The following is a 23,961-nucleotide window of genomic DNA, read 5'->3' as shown; positions in this document are numbered from 1 at the left end:
TCTTACTTCCGTTAAATGAATGGCGACTGTAAAAGAGCCTGTACGCAAGTGCAAGTACACAACAAGTTCGACATTTTGTTTTAGTTATACTTTATAAACAACATTTTAATTGCTTAGCACACTGAAATAACGTATGTAACGTCTAGCCAGCTAAATTGCTTGTAATTACGCATCACGTAATCACTTTACTTTCATTCTGACCTTTAAGGTGCGTCTCAATCGCGTGCTGCACCTCCGAAGTCGCCTTTTTTTGAAGGACAGATTACTAATCAGGCAAGGAGGCACGAAGTCAACTTATTCCGGTTTCGGATACAGCAAAGGCGACTGAAACTAATCAATGGCGGAGCAGCTGGAAATGCATAATGCAACGCTACCAAGTGGACCAATCACAGTTCTTACAGTCCGCGTCGCCGCAATGTGTAGTTACATTTCTGGGGAGGTGCGCGTCAGGCTTAAAATCAGGCTTATAAATCAGGTTTACGGCGTAGGGTACGCGTCTACTCGACTACTGTGCTAGATACTATTTAGCTTTTAGGCAACCTAAGACTTTAAGAAATACTGAGGTCAGTGGTGAAACCCCCCTTATAGGGGGGTTAGGGGGCATGGTCCCCCAAAATAATATTATTACAATATTTTAATATTACTATTTACTATTTTAACAATAATGAAATGCATCAATCTGGCGTACTTTGAAGTTAAAATGGTAAGACTTAGAGTAAAAATATATTATTAAAATACTCAGATCATGACCTCTAACGCACACACAGACACACAAAATAATTACCGAGGTCATGACCTCAGTGTCCTCAATGGTAGTTATGGGCCTGGGTACACTTTGTGGTAGAAAAAGGCAATCATTTCTGGGCTTAATGGCCTGTATGTCATTATGTTATGTTTTGACATGTTACGTTATCTTATATTATTATTATGCTCTCATTATGTTGTTCTACAACTGGATTATTCTGACAACATTTGATGTTGTTTTGTGATGTACTCTGAAATGTCCGCTGCAGCTGAATCCTCTCACAGGGGATTTTACATATTATTTTTCACCCTGGCAGCTTGCAGGCTTTAGATACTGTCTGAAGAGAGTGATTAATATTAGCTGTCATCCAGTCACTGAATGAACACAAATGCAAGCAAATGTTTAATATGCTGTGTACCTAGCACAGTAATTTAGATGATTAATTTATTTGCGTCAGGATATGAATTAAGCATGTTTAAGAAAAATATTTAAAGTCCTCTTTCTTCCTACATAAATGCAATTTGGCAAGTTTAGCAGGAAGTGAAATGTACTGTTGCATTCATCTTTAACTTTGATTCATGTGTCCTTTCTTTCAGAAATTAACTAAATTAATTAAATTCCCTGAAAGAACAATCTGTAATATACACTATATGCGTTAAAACAGACAACAGACAAATATTAACTGATTCCAGATCTCATTTCATATTGACTAGAGTAACATCCAAAGGTTGGGAAAGCTTCTTTCTACCCAATGGTAGCTTTATCAGTGTGCGACTTACCACTTTCACATATTGATCTCTTACATAAAGCGATTTCTAAAATTGGCTTCGCATAACAGTGAAAGGCAGCATTTGAAGGTGAAATGGGGAACAATTGAAAGTTTTTCCCCAAAAGTTTTCCCAGAGACAATGCGGACACCAACGCTGTGGTGTTGCTGTTAGGCCTGCGCTCTCCTGCAGTGCCCTGATAATGCCAGATTAGCTCTGTCCTTTCCTTCAGGTGAACTTGCACAGTCTCTCAGGGACATGGGCCTGGGAGAAAACCTGACCACCTGCCCATTCTCGGGGAAGGAGAGGACAACTACAGAGAATCTGTCCATTCTGACCATTTGCAATGAACTGAAATTAACTTTGATTATATAAATAAAAATGCAAATGTTATTTGGTTCTACAGAAACACACAACAGATTGGTAAGTTTTGGTGGAAATATTTGTTTATGAATAATGATAAGGACAAATGTTGATTGAATACAGACTCTCATCGCTTCATTTGGACATAATACCATAAGACAGAAGAAGAACACAAAAACAATTTTTATTTATATCAAGCATCGTGACATGTATTACATCTGCTATCACAGAGCAGAAAACAATAGCATTAATTGGAGTATATTTCAAACTTTTTAAAGCTTTTATACAGCAGCTCATGTGTTGAATTTTCAACTGTCATTTACTAAAACACATCTGCATTCTCATTTTAAAACCCTCCCTTTGAAATATAATTCAGTGTGTGAAAGAATGACACTGGATTTAGAAACATCCACATTCAATAAATCTAATGGTGCAGGTAAAACCCTAAGAAGTAGAGAGGACTACATCTCACTATATACTGTATAAATAGTCCCAGTGATATATCTCATCTGTATCCAAGCTGTTCACATTTCACGGATAGGTTTCCTTAAGTCTTTCATTTATCATGGTGTTGGCTGGCAGACCGGGGAAGGGACTGAGCCGATGACACACCGGTGAGCAACAGGCCCTCCGCCTGCCTGCAGTCACCCACCGAGTCGTGAGAGCTCCTCTGACGGGGAGCTGTCCATCACTCTTGCTGTCCCACTCAGGTGAGGGATCTGCAGCCCACTGAACACGGGAGGAAATGTGAAGCCTGACTGTTTTGTCAAGTGCGCAACGTTATTTTTATCTTGGGATTCTTTTTTTTGTGGGGGGAAATAAATATGAAACGGAAAGACTTTTGAAGCTACAGGATAACTGAACATTCAGGAGGGCGGACTGGAAAGCCTACGAGTGTGGGCGTGTGGCCTGCCTTGGCGTATATAAGCTAACTGATCTTTTTGCAACAACAATGTACTGTGTATATAATACATGTTAAATCAGTTGAAATATTATTCAATTCGATGTGAACTCTTAACTGTTGGTTTACCAAGCTGTATACGCTCAGTAAGCACTTTATTAGGTATTTATTTGACAAAGTTTTTGCTGCTGTAGCCAATCCACTTTGAGGTCTGACACTTTGTGTGTTCAGAGATGCTCTTCTGCATACCGCTGTTGTAATGTGTGGTTATTTGTGTTACTGTCACCTTCCTGTCAGCTTTGACCAGTCTGGCCCTTCTCCTCTGACCTCTCTCATTAACTAGGCATTTCTGTGCAGAACTGCTGCTCACTGCATGTTTTTTGTTTTTCGCACCATTCTCTGCAACTCTAGAGACTGTTGTGCGTGAAAATCTCAGGAGATCAGCAGTTTCTGAGATAGTCAAACCACCCTGTCTGGCACCAACTGTGTAGTAGAGTACAATTACAGGTTTTAATTTAGATATTTCCTATTTTGTGGGGAAACAAATCCACATTCATTTCTAAAACTGGTTTGTGAATTAATCTTGCTAAACGCACCAAGCAGTTCTGTTAAGAAGAAAAAACAAGAGCCATGAGTCAAAGTTAGGGCGATTTCTTGATTGAATCCACGGCAGTGAAAAATTGATCATGGGCAGAATTTGCTTTGGAAGCGTTACATAAATATTCAAGGTGGTGAGTCACCAGGGTCTGGAGAAATGTACCTCATGGTACAAGCATTGGCTCCGAAGGTAGAAAAATAGTTTAAAATTTTTGTACAAAATTGTATCCCTCTGTTAGATTTAATGCATTATCTCAGAATTGATACATTCATATCCGCAGAATATTGCTTTTGTGCTAGACTCATTTCAGGAAACTGACATACAGTAGTTATATAAACATATTGCTCATCTAATTTGTTAATGAATAACAAAATGCAATTTAAAAAAATCTGAACTGTATCCCTAAAATAAAGATAATAATGAAAATGAAAAAAGTAGCTGTTCTCTGGATTAAAATGAGCTCTCAGCCAGCTTTATCTGTAGTGAGTGCAGATGTGGCACCAAACTAGTGTGCATGCTCCAGGTACCTACTTTACTAAAGACTGCAATGGCCTGATAGGCTTCCACATACTTTACTTCAGCACACTGGTGTGCACGGCACGCTGTTTGACTATGCGAACAGTGTTATTCTTCATATATCTTTTTCAAAGTGGCTAAACTCGAAGGTGGGGCGAGAAGCTGTCTGTCTTCAATGCTGTCGATAAATTCTAATTATCCAGCCCACTTCAAAATTAAGAAAGGTTGAGGGGTAAATCATTGTGATATACACCTCTACCAAAATGTGCACTTTCGTTACCGATATCTCAACACAGAGATTTATTTGGCCGGCAGAACAGAGATAATTAATCAGCTATACATTTATCTGTTAATTGAGCTAAATAAAATGTTGTGGTGGAATTCAATTTTGCAGTTCCATTGAGAAAAAGTTTTTATCGGCCTACATGATTAACAGTGGAGAGAGCGTATGGGACTATGCCCCAGTAAACCATATCAATAATGAAAAGCACACCTCCAGCAATTACGAGTGTAGTGTTTGCCAATAAATATTTTCCAAGTTATGCAAGTGTAATTGGAAGTTCAAAAATTGAACCTTTTTTCCCAGCTGGGGCAGAAATGGAGAATATGCTCATTATTTTTCTACCTCCAGTAGCTTCCTGTAAAGCCCTCTAACAAAGTAAATACACTGTGCACCTCATCATTTGCAGATGCTTCAGGGTGTTCTAAAAGTCATCATTCAGTATACCCACACTGAAAACACTGTTTATTTTAATAACCAAGACAACAAATCAATTTGAAGTCCTTCTATGGCTACGGTAAACCAACTTCAGATAAACATAATGCAAAGCCTAGAATGCATTGTCTCTCTGCGGACTATAGAAATTCCATTCCATCATTGCTACTCATTTGAGGCACTACTGTCAGGTTGTAATGGTTATGACAGCTTTTAAAAACTTCCCACCACTTCAGTTCATTACTTTTCAGTATCTAACTACTCCTATTGAACTGTATGCGAGGGCAAACCTCATTACTCATTACAGTTATTTGGCTTTATCAGCCAAAATGTCAGTACAGGAGTGCACATTTCAATGTCATGGAGGAGGTGGAGGTGGAAATGTATCCACTATCCACACAATCTGAAAATTACTCTGAGAATTGATTTGAGAAAGTGAGGACACTGCTGGCAGGCAATCTCTCTCTCTCTCTCTCTCTCTCTCTCTCTCTCTCTCTCTCTCTCTCTCTCTCTCTTTTAGAATAAGCAATGCATTAGCAAGATTCTATCTAGGAACATTTGCAATTCATACGTGAAAGTGCTTGCCACTGCCCGAGATGCATTTTGTATACCAATTTTTTAAACCATTATATGTGGATTAAAATTGGTGTATTCTCCTCAGGTATTGAAATGGGCAATAAGAAAAACAGAAGCAGAGGAGCTTTTGCATTCACGGTTGTAAAAAGCATTTTCCGCTCTAAGCAGTACGCATTGGCAAGAGTACATTACGGGAGGGCACACAGATTTGCTAAGGTGACATCTGATGAAAATGGGAGACAAAGTTTGTCTTAAATTTGTTGATTCGCTTTATAAAAATGAATGGGGTACTTTAGCCTCAACAACCTCAGCTTAATGTTTAAGTACAGTTCCCCCTACATTCCTTATCCTGAAGATAAACTTAACTATCCCCATACCATATGTCTCTGTTATTAGTGTAGCTGTTAGAAATTTCATTGGACATTCTTTGATTGAAAATTACTTCCCTGAAACGTGATCTGTTTACAAATGCACTGGCTTTAATCTGAATTCTAACAAGTGGCATGACTGATTTCAGTAGCAACGATAGAAAGATGAAAATGCCTATTTTCAGCAAAACAAAGTTCTTCCTTTCACTGTACCTTTATCTGCAAGTTCAGTATGTCATGCAGAGAGCTATTGGAACATAATTCCAGGCAATTTAGTGTATACAATGCAATGTATACACAGTTCAACAGCTAAAATGCTTTCTCTGTTGAAATGCTTTCCCTACCTCAACTATAGCAGTTCTCTCTCTCTCTCTGTAATGCTGGCACATACTGTAGAAGATGTTGTACAAAGCTTGTTGTACGATCTCCATTTAACCACAAAAGCGGGGAAAGACAAATAAATTGAATAAACAACACCACAGCTACCCACACAAAACGCAGCCACATCCATCAATAGGAACATGTGGTATGACAGTTAAAGTCTCTAGAGAGCAATCATGGCTGACCAGCAGAATCACAATTTTCCACTACATCCTATTCACCAATGCCCACAGGAAGGGATATGTCAACAACAGGTTTTCATGCCATCAATGTGGTGAATGAAGGAGAAACTGAACAGAGAAACTCCATACCTCAAACTTAATTGGTGCAGCAGAAACTTGCCTTGATGTCCTAAGTCACAAACATCTTGGTTGAGGCAGCCTAAGAATTGTATTCATTATTTCAGTACAAAAACAAAAAGCATCTCATGTCAAAACATCTCATAACATCTTGAAAATGTTGAGGACACATCCTCCGTTATAATGTTCCTGGTGATGATCATCGTGGGTGTTAAGTTTGTAATGTAACATGCATTGAGATTTTGTGGTCTTTTTTTTAACATGTGTGAACATGTTGTGGAATGTGGAACATACAGATATCAACAAATAACCAATTTTGACTATAACCAGAACATTCCCCAAAGTTCTTTCTTAGCTGGACCAAATAAGCTTAGCTTAGTTCTTGCACTTGGCTGTCACTGACCAGTATCTGTGACAGTTAAGAGCAACTTGAGGTAAGACGTCTTGCTCATGGATGACCACCAGCACTCTGCATGCAAAATGGTGAGTTTCAAAAGAAAATGTGCAGCAGTTAGACTTATTTTAACAGGGTGAGCTGGCTTCTGCAACATAGATGAGAAAACTCTGCTCCTGGCTTTTCATTGTCTGCAAAAAATCAATAATATATTACAGTACATGTGCAGTTCCTTGTCCTATTCAATTGAGCAAGTCAGCATGTCAATAGTAGTATATTGAAAAAGAATGTACAAAATCATTCAAATGTTGTTTACTCCCTTGCCTCATGCTTGCATACTGCAGACTTTGCCTATGACACATTCAATTACGTCACTTTCATTTATCAGATTGTCCTATCCTGATAAAGTAGGAGAGAAAATAGTGCCAGACAACATTCCCAGACCAGCAAGATGCAACATCACAAAAGCACAACAAGTCACAGAAAATATACTCTAAAACCATTAAATGCCATAACTTGAAATAGTAAAAGAAGTAAGCAATTTGGGGTGTGGATGGGCATAAAAGTTAGATATCTGGTCTGTATGGTGCTAGAAAGGTTGTTGTTGTTGTTGTTGTTGTTATTGTTCTTGCTGTTGTTGTTGCTGTTGTTGTTGTGTATATGTGTAAAACAGTCATGCTTCAGTTCTGTTGGAAAATTAATAACACATTTTAGCTGGACTGACCCCAGGCCTACAATAAATGTGTCCTTAAGCCCCAAGAGGCTTTAATTTGCAGATCATAAGATAATTTTAAATATTTAATGATGCAATCAGAACATCAATCTCCCCAAAGGCTTAGGACCGCATGCATTTGAACTTTTCCCTCAGGTCATCTTTTAACATGAAAAATGCTATCTTACAAATAGAGTGGCAGATCTGAAAGTATACAGCCCTTTAATGCCACCTTGCAACTAAATTAAAGATGTTTTCCTATGCTTTCCAAATTGGGAAAGGTGGATTAATTCTGTTAACACATACAAGTGGGCGTTGGGATAGCTTCCAGTTGCTTGTTTAAGTAATGAAAGTGCCATTTATGTTGCCTGGAAGAAGTTGCCAATACTGTGCCACTGTCACTTTCAGAATCTTTGTCACCAGCAACTCATATTAAAATGGAGGTATTGGCCTAAGTCAGACCAATAACTTAAAAACATGCTGATGATTTTCAAACACTGGCAATATATCAGAAATAAGTTTTTTTGTGTACACCATGTCATATGACATTATTAAATATCGATAATATTCTTACTGATAAAGCAATAGATTTACCCTTGATTGGGAGATGCACAGGGCAGATACATTGCATATGAACACTTCCCATGAAGACCAAATTAAACTAGTCAATCACTGTTCTGCTTTCATTGAACTTGGGAAGGTTTTTTTCCCAAGGGTGTGTGAGTGTCCCTGAGCAAGACACCTAACCCACAACTGCTCCTAACAAGCTGGTTGTTGCCTTGCATGGCAGTCAATCGCCGTAGGTGCGCGTGAATGCATGTATGAATGGGTGAATGAGAAGCATCAATTGTACAGTTCTTTGGATAAAGGCGCTATATAAATGCCAACCATTTACCACATATAACAATGGAATATTATCCTATGCTATTGCTGGTTTACAACCACCTGCAAACAATATCATAATCATAATTGCAGAATTTTGGACTGAGGATCCAAGGAAAGGGTGTATCTACCCATGACTTTGACATTCAAATACATGCATGGATTTTTAAAATCATTTAATTAATTGTGAAAGTTAATTGTGAGTCAATGTCAAGGATAAATATTGATCCCATCCAGGCCCAAGTCTCTGAATGGAATCAGCAGGGCCTCGAGCTTCTCCTTGGACTATTGTGTGAGCTGCTTCACAGTGGAGTGGCAGAGATGGCTGGGTGTCCATCAGGACTTATTAAATTGAATGTAGAGGGAAAGCCAGGCGATTGTGCAAAGGGCCCTTGGATGGAAACAGATGGCAAATGAACAAGACGCAAAGGAATACATTTGCCAGGGACTCATACCAGGCATATACTCCCACAGAGACTCCACTCAATTTATCACAAAACAGTACACTTTGATGCAAGGACAACAGACAGCTGGGAACATGAACCGTTTCCATGCCGGAGAACACTGACTGACAGGTTGCTCACTTTGATTGTAAGACTGCATTAAACTGTCCATGTAACTATCACTACAAATGCTGCTCACAAATATACACTCACCAAGCACTTTATTAAGAACATTTTTACTTCATTACACCTACTTATTTGTGCGATTATCTTATCAGCCAATTGTGTGGCAGCAGCGCAATGCATACAATCATGTAGATATGGGTCAGGAGCTTCAGTTAATGTTCACCTTAACCATCAGTATGGGGAACAAATGTGCTCTAAGAGACTTTGACCATGGAATGATTGTTGGTGGCAGACAGGGTGGTGCTGATCTCCTGGGATTTTCACACACATTAGTCTCTAGAGTTTGCAGAGAATGGTGCAAAAAAACAACAAAAGAATTCCATTGAGCAGCACTTCTGCAGACAGAAACGCACTGTTAATGAGAGACTTCAGAGGAGAATGGCCAGGCTGGTCAAAGCTGACAGGAAGGTGACAGTAATGCAAATAACCAAACATTACAACCGTGATATTCAGAAGAGCATTTCCGAACACACAACACATCATAACTCTTAAGTGGATAGGCTACAGCAGTAGAAGTCTAAAAAATAAGTCTAATAATTACCCAATAAAGTGCTCACTGAGTATATATGTCAAATATAAGTAAACTGTACTACTGATTATACAGTATGTAGCTCATTCAATACAATGTAAATACATATGCACAGTGTGCTGTATATAGTAACATGGCAGTATTTATAATGTAACATTTAATAAGCATATTTCATATCAGTCATGAAATGAGCATGTAATGCAACATTCCACATGATTATTTCCATCCCTTAATTTTTAAATAAGGTAAGCATTAACCCTTCATATAAAGAAATATTGAAATAACAGGCACATTTAATCAATTGATTTGAAATGTGTAGACCTCATGGCAGATGATAATTCCAAAGCCATAAACTGACATCATACCTTGTTTATTCTACCCTTGACCAAGTGTACTTAGCCTGGATTGTTTCAGTATACCCAGCTGTATGTAAATAATGTAATCTTTGTAATTGTTCTGGATTCGAGAGTCTGATAAAATAAGACTGCTCATATGTAATGTAATGTGACTGAACAGGATTGATCTCTCATTTCCTTGGCACTTACCTTTTCTAGCTAAATCAATATCAGTCATGTAACATCACACCTTTGATCAACTTAAAGCTTATTGCAGTAATGAACATTCATGGGACAGGCTAGCTTAGGCAAGTAAATAAATAAAATGAAAATGTAAAGGAGAAAAGTGTGGTTTTGAATACGGAGGGCAAAATGAAAATTTACCGTGCATCATCCAGCACTCTAGGCCGCTTACATGGTGCCATTTCTGATGCAGTTTTAGATAAACACTCTCCTCCTGCTGTTGCACCTCAGGTCTATCGCACATTCTCTTGGAGTCGAATCTGTTAATCGAATTCTCCAGCCAGCTGCGATATTGATTGAATGTGAACATCACTCTGGAAGTTACCTCCAGAGAAGAGCTGGTTGGACAGCATGGCTGTCATTAAACATGCATGAGTGATGATGGGGCGGTGGGAGGGGGGAGGGCGGGTCAACAGGTTACAGTCTGCTCCTCTGCTGCTTTAAATTGACGTGAACCATTCCCAGCATCTCTAATAGCCAGGGAGATTTCAGCGTGAAAGCTGCCATTGACCAGAAAACTGACGTGCAGACGCATACTGATGGCTTGGCCACGTATATGCCGCATTAATTCATTTTTGCATGGAGAATGCTTTGATATTCAAATACTCTTCGAAACGTAGAGGCCTGATAAATTACATTGACTGAATTCCATTCATAGCTCAGTCAAAATATCTGCCTTTTTATTTACAGCCGAAGTGAAGACGTGACATTGACATTGATTCTTACATAAATAATCAAAATAAATAAACCTTCATTCAATGAATTTTATAAAGCCATTTCACACTGTGACATCTGTTTTAGAACTAGGCTATCTGTATTGAAATTGAAATGAAAGAGACCCTTGCTTTGGAGGTTAAATCTGTAATATAACATTCCTCCCCACTGACATTCACACATATTGCCACACAAATGAAAAAGCAAGGCACTCAAATATTGCATTCTGCCGGCAATGTTCTGCTGGACTGTTTTTTAAACATACTACAGGGCTTAGAAGGTGTGATTTAAAATTATTGCAGCCAAATGAGATTAAATCAATGTGACAGAATATCCTTTTGTTTTGTAATAGAGAAGTGTTCACATGCTGCATTCATAATATACATGTCTTGCTATTGGTCAAATAAACATTATATTTGGTCAAAAGAACTCACAAAATTCTCATGATTTTACTCACAAATTATGCATTACAGCAACGATGACATGTTCACAAGGACAATGAACCACATTCACTTGTAACAGGGTTTTAGGCTGGAACAGTATATGGAGCTTAATGTGTCATGTTTCGCCATCTGAAAATGAAAAAAAGAGTATGAAATTCAGCACCTTTGACAGAATATGATATATTAACACAAGATTCCATTACAGCTTTCGCCAGAGACAATGGCAAGGGGTTCAATATGCGAAAAAGCTCTAAAAACAGCAACACAACAGGATTATAAGTGGCTTATACATCTTGGTCGGTTCCAATTGTCCAAAGACGCTGAAGATTTCTCAAGGACAGGGATTCTCCCATTTGCAAATGGTGTGGTCATTCCTGACTGTCAACAGCGGAATAGAGTTTCGGTTGTTGAAAACACATTCACGTTATTCGCTGCAAAGGCCATCTTGTTTTCATCGTGTGGCCAGAAGGTGTGAATGTTAGAGGTAGCCCCACAGGGACTCATGGCAACCCCATGAGTTCTGTTTTCAGGGATAGGACAATGTGTAGCATTCAAAAGGGGTCTGCAATCTGGGTCAAGAAAATGCTACAGTGCACTTGTAATTGCCTGGAATAACAGACCGATAACCAATCATGATGTTGATATTTATCCCACAATATTCCCACAATGTAGAATCAAACAAACAATTTTGCTTGTTGCTTTTCCACATCGTAGTAAGATACCTCTGAGTTGGATATTATTTATGTTTTGCTTCTTGGATGTGATCCACATGGACATGATCTATGTAGATTGAAATTGTTTGTTGTTGACAGATAATATATCACTATAAATTAAAATAATTTTGTTGGGCATTCAAAAATGAGGAAAAAAACAAACTTATGTGGTCATAGGACCGATGGGACATAATAACTGATAAATAATTAGAGATCATTTCCAAAAGAGATACTTTTTGAAAAAATTTCAAAACTCATACATGCCTTTATGTAACTTGGGTACCTGTAAGTGTGCCCTTGATCAAGCAACCACTTACAGAATGGATTGTGTCCAAATTCATATGGAAATTGCCCACACGAAATGGTATGGATAGTGGTTGCAAGCAATATTATTAAGTATATGTGACGTTAACTGATTAAGTACAAGTACTTACTGTAATCAGTTTAAGTACACTAAAAAATTGTAATCTCTTTTTTTGAGTGCATGGTCGAAGTGTTGATGTTTGTTATCAAGTGCCTTCATTGCAAACTTTGGGGAATTACTCCCTATATGGGTCCATCTGCCTAATGAGCTGTCTCCTCACCCTATGGTGGTCAGTCTTGTGGGACATAGTACCTTGGAGTCAAAAAGAATAGCATAATTTAAAATTTAAATGTAAATCCAAGTATCCATTTTATATGTCCAAATAAATGTTAGTAGTTTAACTATTGTGAATCTAAATATTTTAATGATTATTTATTGAAGCACTGTTAAAACAAGTTACTCAGTGTGCTGGAATAAGTGAATATCATAATTTATGTCAAATGAAAGATGGGCCCTTGTGATTTTGGAAAATAAAATGGAACGAGGTATGAATAATGTAAAAATCTAACATAAAATGAGTGTGGGACTTTACTTTCTGATGCTACCTTGGATTGCCCTTATCATTCTTTTATCACAGTTAACAATTCCTCTTGACATCTCATTAAGATAATCCCACTAACACTAGAATCATAAATATAATTTTACACTATTTGATTTACAGTTGAACTGCGGTTACATTTGCACATTTAGCAGATGCTCTTTCCGGAGCAACACACCAATATTCATTGCTCGCATGACCTCTGCAGTCCAAGCAGGTCAGCGCCTCAATCTATAACCGGACGATTGTCAGCAAATACCGCCTCTAATGTTACAATATCCAATCCGCCCAGGAGTAGCTGTGCAGTGACCCAGCAAGGGCACTCCTACAGGGAGAGAGGAGCCGTGCTGGCTGCCCTGAGATGCACCTGCCTGCGGGCGTAGGTAGTGTGTCCAGCCGGTGACCTGCCGTCCCAGATTGGATGTTCGGGGTGGTAATTATAGCCGTGTCTGCCAGGCTGCGGTTCTGACCAGCTGCCTTTTGCCGTGTCCTCACTTTGTCTTCATAGCTAAAGCCGTTCGCTCCATCGCTGCCAAATTCCATACGTACAGCACGAGACGGCGTACAGAGCTTACATTTTTGTTGCTACTATTTATCTGTTTAACATCTGACAAACAGTATGGACAAGGCACAATTGCTATTCATCTGTTCATTAATTCCTGAATCCCTACATTTAAAACATTCATAGTTATATTGTTCATATTATGATTATTCTGTGTCCAACAACTATTGCTCACACATCATTGCTCTTTCTATGACTACATTAGCCTATTTATGCTACTCTTATTGTTTGGTTGGGAGACCTTTAAGTTAACCATTACATTACATGCCAAAGCAACTTACAGTTGAGCAGGAGACAATCCTCTCCTGGAGCAATGCAGGGTTAAGGGCCTTGCTCAAGGGCCCAAGGATGTGCTATGCCGAACCACCGACCTTGTCGGTCCCAGTCATGTACCGTAACCACTACACTACAGGCCGATTCCATGCCATGCCTGTTTGATAGATTAGCCATTTATATAGCAAGTATCCTGCTGGGGACCATGCATGCTTTGTTTCCTTCCATAATGGTGTTGTTAGCCATAATGGACATAACAAACATGGGCCATTCCATGCCAACTCCAGAAGGTTGCACCATAACACCTCTCTGATTTGTTGGTTGTGTTGGTGGATAATCTTTGTATCTACAGGTGATTTTGCATGCAGACTCCAATCTGGCATCAGAAAACAAGCACATATCTACCTTTGTTTAGGAGATATTTCACCTGACCATCTACTTTGGATAAGTTAACACCTTAATCAACTATTCTATAAAGATGTACCTTTTGGGTTTTGTTTATGCCTCATTTAAAACAGTTGAAAATAGGTTAAATAACCCTACATTATCACAGATGGTTGTGTCCCCTAAACATCAACAAAATATCAATTCAATGTGCCAATAAATATAACAATACACATTTCAAGTCAGACATAAATTCTGTATTGAAAAAAAGCATTAGGATTGTATGGGCATGGTCAGGACCGCCTCCCCAACCCATCTCCCCCCTTAACTCTTCCCAGAACATACCACCCACAAACAAATACATATGTGACTTGCATGACTACATCTATCGAGAAACTAAAATCAATACAGAGAGGTCGCGGTCATGATTCAAACCCAGGACCTATTTACTGTGAGGCGAAAGTGTTATCCACTGCACCACCAAGCTCTGCTTACAAGTCTCTACATACAAATCGCATGAAACTATGGGAGGTGATATGCAATTAGAACAAAACATTTATTGGCCATTAGGTCAGGTCCTTTGTGATGTCATCAAGGACCTGGGCCTAATAGCTCAGATTCCAGTAATAAATTTAACTCCAACCATTTAATCCCCACATACAGTAGGAATGGATGGAAATACGATACATCGATATTGCAGTACAATTAATACATACCGTAATACCCCCATTCAAAGTAGTCTGAAGCCATTAACATATTCACCTTTACAGTCACTTTAGATCATGGCGAGGGTTTAACCAAAATATGTCCTTTATCACACATTTAAATGAAAATGTGCAGAAGAGTATGTTCTGGCTGGAAAGTAGGTTGACAAAAAAACGCCACTCACTTTTACCGCACCTGTCCTACAGAATGCATATGTGTAACTTTAAATTGACAGAATGCATATGTTTAACAATCTCTCTCCATCCAGCCAACATTATAGCCATATTCGGGGCCAGAGATTCATAGAAAAACTAAAAACAACTATTAAAACAAGACATACGCAGTCGCTTTGGTCAGCAAAGTCCATCATTGTAATGAACCTGGGCTTTTTTTCTTTATGAAGAGACAGCGATTGCTTTGATATGTGGTCAGTAGTTTGCCATGGTAACGATACCATAGAAGAAGAGTAAGGAAGCAATTGGACACACCTGACAAATCAAATACCCCTGTGAAGCCATTTGTCCCAAACATTATGAAATTGGTAGGACTATGTATAAACTCAATTAGCCAAATAAAAAACAATTGTTTCATAAAACATTATGAAGTTCACTGTATTAACAAAACCACAATAATATGGATGGCTCAACTTTGTGATGTCTTTCTAGATATGTTAATGGGATATTATACATGTATGTTAAAAATATTCACAATAACCTAGTAAATGTGCATTTGTGCATGCGCCCAGTCCTCCCGAGGCTGAAGATCACAGTAAATGTTGTTACACAAAGAGTTTTATGACACCTAGTGGCTCTATTTTGAAATTGCAGCAAATGCACATTTCGGTAAGACAGTATTGTGTAACATTATTTACAGTATAAGCACTTAATTATTGTTATTTCCATGTTACTGCAAACAGAAAGACACATATACTATGTCTGATAAAGCAAGTAATATGGTTAGATTATCTTGTCTTTTAGTAGCACAATAGTAAAGCAGTCATGTGTGTGACAATGTTTAAAACCATATTTGTTGGGTTTTTACATTGCGTTTCACAGCCCCTTTTAGGAATAAATACAAAAGATTGTACAAACAGTATGATGTACAAAGTTTATTATACATTTCCCATGTGTCCATGGATGTGAGTGTCCTACTTCACAGGGATGCTACATAATGATTAAAAGCTATATTCATGGCATTCAGCGGTTGAAAACATGCTGGCAAGCATTTATTTAAAATGAACCTGTATCTATTAAAAATAATAACTGGAATAAAAAAAAGAAACCATAAAATTTGAACACTTTACAACATCTTGATGGGGCTTGGGGAAGCCTTCTTGTACATTACCCAACTTGATGTGAAATTATATTTTATTACATTTCATTCTTTTTTAGATGTATTTATTGCCTACCATAAAAAGTAAAAAGAAAGATACATTGAGTAATGCAAATGCAGCACTGAGTGCCATGCTCTGTGTCATAAGATTAAGGCCGGCAGGAATGGTGGCATGCTGGACTCTTGGTTCACGCCACTATTTGCTCACCTTGTGATCTCTCCCTGCCTGTCTCTCGCACCACTGCTGTGCCACATTCAAGAGCGAAACTGGCACTGCGCAAAGCAAGCTGTCACAGGGGTGAACCATCGTGAAACATGGTTCTGTAGCTTAAGTGCGATGGTATTAGCCATTAAGAGTTACATTCACAAGCACGGTTCGTGTCTGGTGTGACAGCTGTGTACCACATAAACAAATACTTGTAGGACAAAACAAGACTTTTTAAAGGCTTTCTTCCAAGGCATCTGCAATATATATTTCTTTGGAAAAAATACATGAAAGCAAAGAAATGTGCAGGCAAGGCAGCCGTGAGGACCAAAAAAAAATAAAAAAATAAAAATCTAATTGATATCTGCTTGTAATTAATATTAAACTAAATTCATGTCTTCATTTTTTCCTTCCCTAATACAGATAGTTACCTTGCTTCCACAACAGCAAGAAGTTATTTTTTGAAAGGTTGTGTGGTGATATAAAAAACAATGAAACAAATACTTTTCCCTTTACCGGGAAGTAAAGTCCAGGATTTTCACCATTTTCACAGCTTTTCTAAAGCTGCCTGAAAAAAGTGCTGTTCATTCTTAAAGCAAATCCCCCCGACCAAAAGCAAAACAGCTAACTTCACTGAGAAATGTGCGGCATGACATGTATCTTTCAGATTGTCCGTTTTATCATTAAAAAGTTCACAGTAGCTAACGCCACGCTGAATTTGAGAAGAGACAGAGGAAATTCAGAGGGGCTTAGAGAAACAACAGAAAACAATAGCAAGCAGTGGCTTACAGTCATTTTGTGATGTACAGTGGCAATCCAAATAACTACATGTAGCCACATGTTAGAGGCTGTAAGATATTTACATGTGCTTAAAGGTGGCATATTCTCAAAACATTACACTTATTTCACGGAAAACAGACAAAAGGAGTACTGCCTATTCTCTGGTGTTGTTATTAATTTGGTGCCAGTCTGTACTCACTGTAGATGTCTGTACTCACTGTAGATGTAGATATGGGTGTGCTTTCACATTGGTGAAACTTACATAGTCTCATAGATACTGCATTTTTATCTGGTGATCCCTGGGACAAAACTATCAAAAATGCATTGTTAAAAAAACCCATTAAAAATACATTTACAAAATAAATTAATCCATCTTGCATGGTTTAAAAGAGCTTGCAGCTAAATTAGTTCTGTTCAAATTAGACTGATCCAATGTGTTCAGGGGGCAAAAATACATACAAATAAATGCAATGATGAGATTGTTTGCAGACGCTTTTTTCAACTGAACCACAGCATATATGTTGGTTGTAATTAAAGGGTTTAGTAGATACATGAATTTTAGAGTTATAAACTTTTTCATTTAAAATTTGTAATAGAACAATATCACTTGATAAGAATATATAATAGTACACTGTGTTTCTGAATAATAATTGGGCTGTGATATGTCTGTTCTATATTGCATACCTTTTCCCCATGTTCTAGATGTGAACGTTTTGTTATTTTATTCCCCCAGAGAGATACTGCATGGAACGCACTAGCAGTGCTCAACAGTGTGAAAGTAAAAGGAAATTTGCATTCATATTTTACATGTGAAAAGCATGCTCACTGTGTACAGGTATGTTATGCTATGTACTACTGTGTATATACTACTAATATGTAATTTTTTGCATTTTAGTTTTACCTCCTTGTCTGTCCTGGATTTTCATATCATAAAATCATATCCATGGACATTTTTATAAACAAATCTTGTGTACATAATCTGTCTGTACACACATTGTTATATTGTTCAGTGGATGCATACAAACTACAACTTTATATATAATATTTCATGAAATCTAATAAATATATTCAGCTCGTATGGAGCTGTATAATGTATACAACTGAAATGAAAGGGCATAAAATAAATTTGTCAAATATTCAGAGCTGAAACAAATCTGGAGATTTTCCTCCATCTCTTTAGCTTATCTAAATATATTCTATCTATAAAAATTTGAGGTAAAATAGATGATTTTTGTTTCGTCTTTTGTTTTTCATACTAAACTATTGCCCTTGCTGAATTAGTTGAAACACATGGCTTGTTGTTTCATGCAAAGTAATACATTTGTTCAAGTGGGGATATTAAACAACAAACAAACAAACAAACAAACAAACAAACAAACAAACAAACAAACAAATAAATAAATAAATAAATAAATAAATAAATAAATACATTTCTATTCTAATTAACCCTTTGAATAAACATGTGTGCATCAATCAGAAAAGATTACATTGTTGATTCAAATTCATAAGTAATAATCTTTTATATGCATTTCTTGCCAGACCTTATGTTAAAGGCCTATATAAGGTGAGAAAATCACTGATAAATCCACCACTACCTTCTATTTTAGCATGGGTATAATGTGATAATGAAAACATTCTATAGTAAATAAGTAATAAACCTACATTTTAACAGAGTGACAGATAAATAAATAAATAAATAACAGATAAATTAAAAATGCACTTATGGTAAGCTCATATTAGCAACGACTGATATTTTTAGTTTTGAAAGACTAATATTTACAGCAAAAGAAAGAGTAGTTGCTTCCTCTACTCATGATCCCAAAATTAAATCTAAGAATATAAATTGTAAAGAGTGACCCAATTTTAGATTATAGAGAGTAAAGCATCCCATACAAGATTACACTATTATACAATATGTAAAATGGCATTACAGGGCCCAGCATTGCTTCAAAATGTGTTCCCTTCCCTTATTGACACCTCTTTGCACACCTGTAGTAGGTTAATACTACAATGCTAATGTATTAACTTAGTACAGTGCGTACATACTAAGTTAATACATTGCACAGCTAGGAAATCCTAGCCATACTTTTCACTTATCGCAAGTCGGGTATCTTGACTGGACAGCTAATTCCGGTTAATTACATCTTTTGAAAAACATGCAAAAAACAAAAAACAAAACACGCTCAATTCAGTTGAGCTCTACTCGAGTATAGCCTTTGTCATGTCTATAATAACAGGCTGATGTCTGCCGATTGAAAACCAAGAGAGCAGTAGCAGTTGCGAGGAACCATGATCATGGTAGTGTGCACTTGTGGATGCTATATGTGTAATTCTGTGTCTTTAGGATGTTTGTTTGCACAATTGAGTAGTATATAGCAAATAAACAGTGATGACACAATCTCTGACAGACCTGGCTGTCACTTCAAATACCCTGCATTCAGTGTAAAATGTGTAACTCTATCAGCACAGTATTCAACATGAATTACATTCACATGTCCCTGGTGATGGCGGCACAATTCTCGAGTGGTAAACATGAATGCGTGTGTGAGTGAGAAACAAATACGCTCTCAAGTCAAGCCCAAACATCCGTAAAACAGACAGGCCGTTATTACTTTCTTTTTTCGTAAAAACAAGGTGTCACTGAAGGGAGGCCTCACGAGGCACGGTAGGCCACCCCCCTTCCTGGCAGGGTTTCCCTGGCTCGTTTCGGAACCGTGCGGTCCTGAGTTCGGCCTACTTGGTTCCCGACCAGCCCCGGTCCCCGTAGGCGCCCTCCCCGGTGGCGGAGTGGGGCGAGGGGGCGCAGAGGTCCGAGTCGGTGTCGGACTCGCCCTCGGCGATGTAGGGCCGGACCTTGGCGCAGCGGGCCACGCCGGCGAAGTAGCCGTTGTTGAGGAAGTCCAGGTTCTCCTTGGACTGGGAGATGCTGAACCCGCTGAAGGAGCGCTCCAGCTCCTCGTGGTCCACGGAGGGGATGGAGATGGAGGTGTCGCTGTCCGCCCCGGCTCCGGCCCCGGCCCCGGCCTCCTGCGCCTGGGTCTGGGGCGGCTGCTTGGCCTCCTCGCCGCGCGGGTGGTGGTGCCCTCCGGCCCGGCCGCTCCCGTTGGTCGAGCGGTCGTTGGCGGGCGGGGGCGGGATGCGCACCAGGGACGGGTCCCCCGCGGGGGAGGCGCGGCGGCTACGCGGGGGGAACTCGCCCGCGGTGTGCTGCTGCCAGGAGGTGGAGGGCGGGCAGTGGCCCTGCGGGGGCCCGGCTGCCGAGCAGGACGCGGGCGGCGGGTCGAAGTTCTTCTGGCCCGCCCCGCTGCTGGAGCGGATGATCTTGGTGGCTGAGCCGCTCTTCTCCATGTGCTCCCGGCTCTCCACCGGGCTGTGGTACGGCGGCGCCGGGTCGGGCTCCTTGGAGCTGAAGTAGGCGTCGGTCTCCGACTGTGGGATGCCCATGCGCTGCACGTAGATGTTCACCAGGAAATCCAGCTTCCTCTCCATAGACATCACCTGCCAGAGAAGGAGCATCATGACTGCAGATTCTGTGGGTCAAGGCTAAGGAAAACCCTTGGTCCCTGGAGTACCAGGAGTGTTTGGGGCTTTAGCCTCATCTGAACCCCTGATATTGGGTATTAATTAAGAATCCTAATCATGCTGGAGGTCTTCAGCAGCTCTCTGCCTAAATACTGAATAGTGTGCAATCAAACTTAGACAGATCATAGACCAGAAACCTCTTTTAATACCTACAGACCAGATCTGCTAAATAGCTGAAGATTAAACAGCTACAGTATGTTCGACTAAACAGTGGACTTAAGAGGAAACTTGATAGAAACTGGACATACCTGTTTCTCCACTTTCCCCAGACGTCCCATCATGCTCGGGTCCTCCTGTAGCTCTCCTTCTGTGGTGCTTTTGGGGCGGTCCTTATCTGTCATTGGAGTGCCTCGACCAACAATCTGGTCAACTCTAATAATTAAAAGAAGCGACACCTACAATAAACCCAAAGTTTATTCAAAAAATATATTAAAAGGAAAAACCTGAAATTTAAATATGACCAGATTATACACAGAAATACTACATACTACAAAAATACTTGTAGAATAGATTGCAGAATTAGTAAAGCAAATGTATATATTCTAAAGAGCAATGCTAAAGTATGTACAATACATTAAAAAATACAAGAATATCCAAAGGCATTCTTTTTTTTTTTGTCAAACTGAAAACTGTTTTTATTAATATACTGCATACTATTTGTTTGTGGATCAGGTAGTAGGATTGCTTTCCAAATTCTGGTATTTCTTTTCAGAATGTCCACCCAAGCTCTAACTTTTTTTTTTTTGTATTATTAATCAATTTGTATTATAAGCTATTAACTGGAAGCAGGTATTACTGTCCAACTGTATTACTCAAAACCTTAATGTAATTACAAAAATGTATTGAATTTTAGAGGTACTGATGTGTAAGTGGTGTTGCATTTGTTCTTTCAACTGAAATAAAATGCTATTATTACAATATTTAACCCTCCTATTTATCCATAAATATGAAACATCTGTGAGAAACATCTCATTTTAGAACCTGTGGTACAGGAAGTGAAAGGTTGGCACCTGGAATTAAATTGACCCCAAACATAGAAGCAATCAGAAACTCTTAACATTAATTCATATTATTACAATGTTAAAAAAATTGAATAAGTAACTGGCTGAGGGTGCTTTCATGAAAATGAACTCTCAAATTAGACCTGAGACCTGAGACATTGTTCCTTTTCAAAAAAGATTTTTTTGTCTATTTTCTTTGTCTATATTTGATATTAAAATGCAATATAAAAATGTCATAAAATCAAAAATTTTGCCAGTTAGAAAATAACACCTTAAGAAAATGTCTCAGCCACATGAATTCTCTAGAAAACCTAAAAAGGGAGGTTACAGTTTGTGAAATTGTTTCCCTGAAACTGATGTTCAGGGAACCATTGTTTTTGGACGGGAGCTTGAAGCACTTCTTCAGATGGGGTCCCACCTACACAAGATCATGATTAGTCAGAAGAAGTAACACATCATCAGCTTATTAGCAAAGCACAGTCCTGGGAAGATTATCAGAGTGTGACCTTGGACAAGCTGATAGTACCATAAGATTATGAGCCACACAATTTCATCACCACAATCAGGAATATCAGTGCTGACACATGGGAAAATGATACAGCAAACACACACATAAACAAGAGTATCAGAGTGTCATCAGATCAGCGTTACACAACAGAAACAGTATGGCACAGATGATTCCTTATACTGCCAGTGTTGGAAGAGATACCCAAGGTGATACAGCAAGGTGGTCAGGACTGTTAGGGCCACACACTCAGGTACTGTTCTCGCCTGCCAAGCTATGAGCATGGGGGTTGGAGGGGGTTGGGTGGGAAAGCTGGAATGGGTGCATGCACTGGGTCGTATGGGATGGGATGCATTCCTCACAGAGAGGGGAGCTGGGAGTCCTCGAGCTTGCCAACCACCTCTAGGCCACTAATCTATGCCTGCCTCCACTGTTTCCAGCAGTCACAGCAGTAGCCCAGATCCTTCAGGTGCTTAGTTTAAGCTGGGCAAGGCATAAACAATGTATCTAGGTAATTCTCATGAAAGGGAAAAAAGCACGACTGAGCATTTACTGAATATTGGTTTTACATCAGATGATGCCATGCCCGAGTGTTTATTATTAAGACCGCCCTTCAATGTGAAATAACACTACAGAATCCCAGCCATGGGAAATTTAGGCCGGTATACACACTTGGATTGCCTGCATGTAGCTTTGAAATAGGCATTAAATAACCAAAAGCTAGTTCTGTGTTTTGTATAACGCTATGCTTGCCCAGCTATTACAGTAACAAGAACTAATAGAATGGGGAAAATGATGAGATCTTGCCAAGACCAAAGGGCATTAGCTGGCATGCTTCATTACAACTCATGCCAACATGCACATAATGCATAAATAAAAGATTAATAAACGGCTATATTTTGCTTATTGAGCCATTTTTCCGCTCATGGGCAGTATATTATTTTGGCATCGTGGCACCCTGTTTAGATGCATTTTCAGCACAGGACCTTTTTTGTTTGGCTACATGACTGGCTACTTACCTGTGAGTGCCTAAGGGCTAGTGTGCTGTAATACAGACCACTGTGGTTGCTTACTAAAAGACAGTAGCTACGTTCCCATAATGATAACGAACCATGGACTTCTGTCAATAAGCTGTTTACTGTAAGTAAGTAAATAAAAATATCCATTGGAGATCCACATCTTGCAGGAATAAAATGTATTAGTGATCAAATACAAATAGCCAACGTGTGGGGTAACTAGTCTGTGAATTGCATCTCTTTTCAAAAGGCTGAACGAACATTTAGTCCAGTTGTGTTGCATTTTTCTTAACTGTAGTAAAGTAACTCAGTAAAAAGATTTATGCACAGTATAATACACATTTGTAAAATGTAATTCATATGTGCACAATTCTCATTACAAAGATGTGAAAAAATTGTATGATGTATGAAAATTCATGCCATTGCAAACGTAGCTACTGTTGGCTGTACCATTTGAAGCTCTATTGCCTATATAATGTACAATATAGATTTCATAAGCTGGGTGAAATAAGATCAATACATGAAAAGTAAGACTACATATATTATGGAAAAGCAATGTTTTAACTTCCCCCTGAGAGAAGCAAATTGGTGCTGTTACATACAGTATATAACACCACCATATTCGGACGGTGAGTAATCTGGGTGTTGTGAACTGGAGATGATAATGTATTCAGTGTGCAGTATATCACTGGATGGGGGAGGGGATTAATACATTACTTTTTTGACCAACAGAGCACACAGTATACTCTTCTGGCCTAAATTGTTGGTTTTCAGGAATGAGAATATGATTGCCCTAATGTCCTGCCAGATGCAGTAGCCTTAATCAAAAAAGGTTTCTTTGCTGTTAATCAACTGAAAAAAAGCTACATTAAGAAAGATGCAGTCTGAGGA

At 38.8% G+C, this 23,961-nt stretch overlaps 1 protein-coding gene across 3 annotated transcripts in view; it reads right to left on the bottom strand.

Moving 5' to 3' along the window:
* Positions 1-19,699: 19,699 nt before the first annotated feature.
* Positions 19,700-23,961, bottom strand: part of LOC133110458 (potassium voltage-gated channel subfamily KQT member 2) — a 45,924-nt gene continuing 41,662 nt past the window's right edge. For all 3 annotated transcript variants that reach the window (XM_061220590.1, XM_061220591.1, XM_061220592.1), the window contains 2 exons: positions 20,797-20,920; positions 19,700-20,464 (listed from right to left, as the gene is read on the bottom strand). In XM_061220590.1, the coding sequence (XP_061076574.1) occupies positions 19,700-20,464; positions 20,797-20,920 (889 nt within the window). The remainder of the gene's footprint in view (positions 20,465-20,796; positions 20,921-23,961) is intronic.

The sequence above is a fragment of the Conger conger genome, chromosome 14 (assembly GCF_963514075.1).
Source record: "Conger conger chromosome 14, fConCon1.1, whole genome shotgun sequence".
In the NCBI taxonomy this organism is placed as follows: domain Eukaryota; kingdom Metazoa; phylum Chordata; class Actinopteri; order Anguilliformes; family Congridae; genus Conger; species Conger conger.
This window is presented reverse-complemented; position numbering and strand designations above follow the sequence as displayed.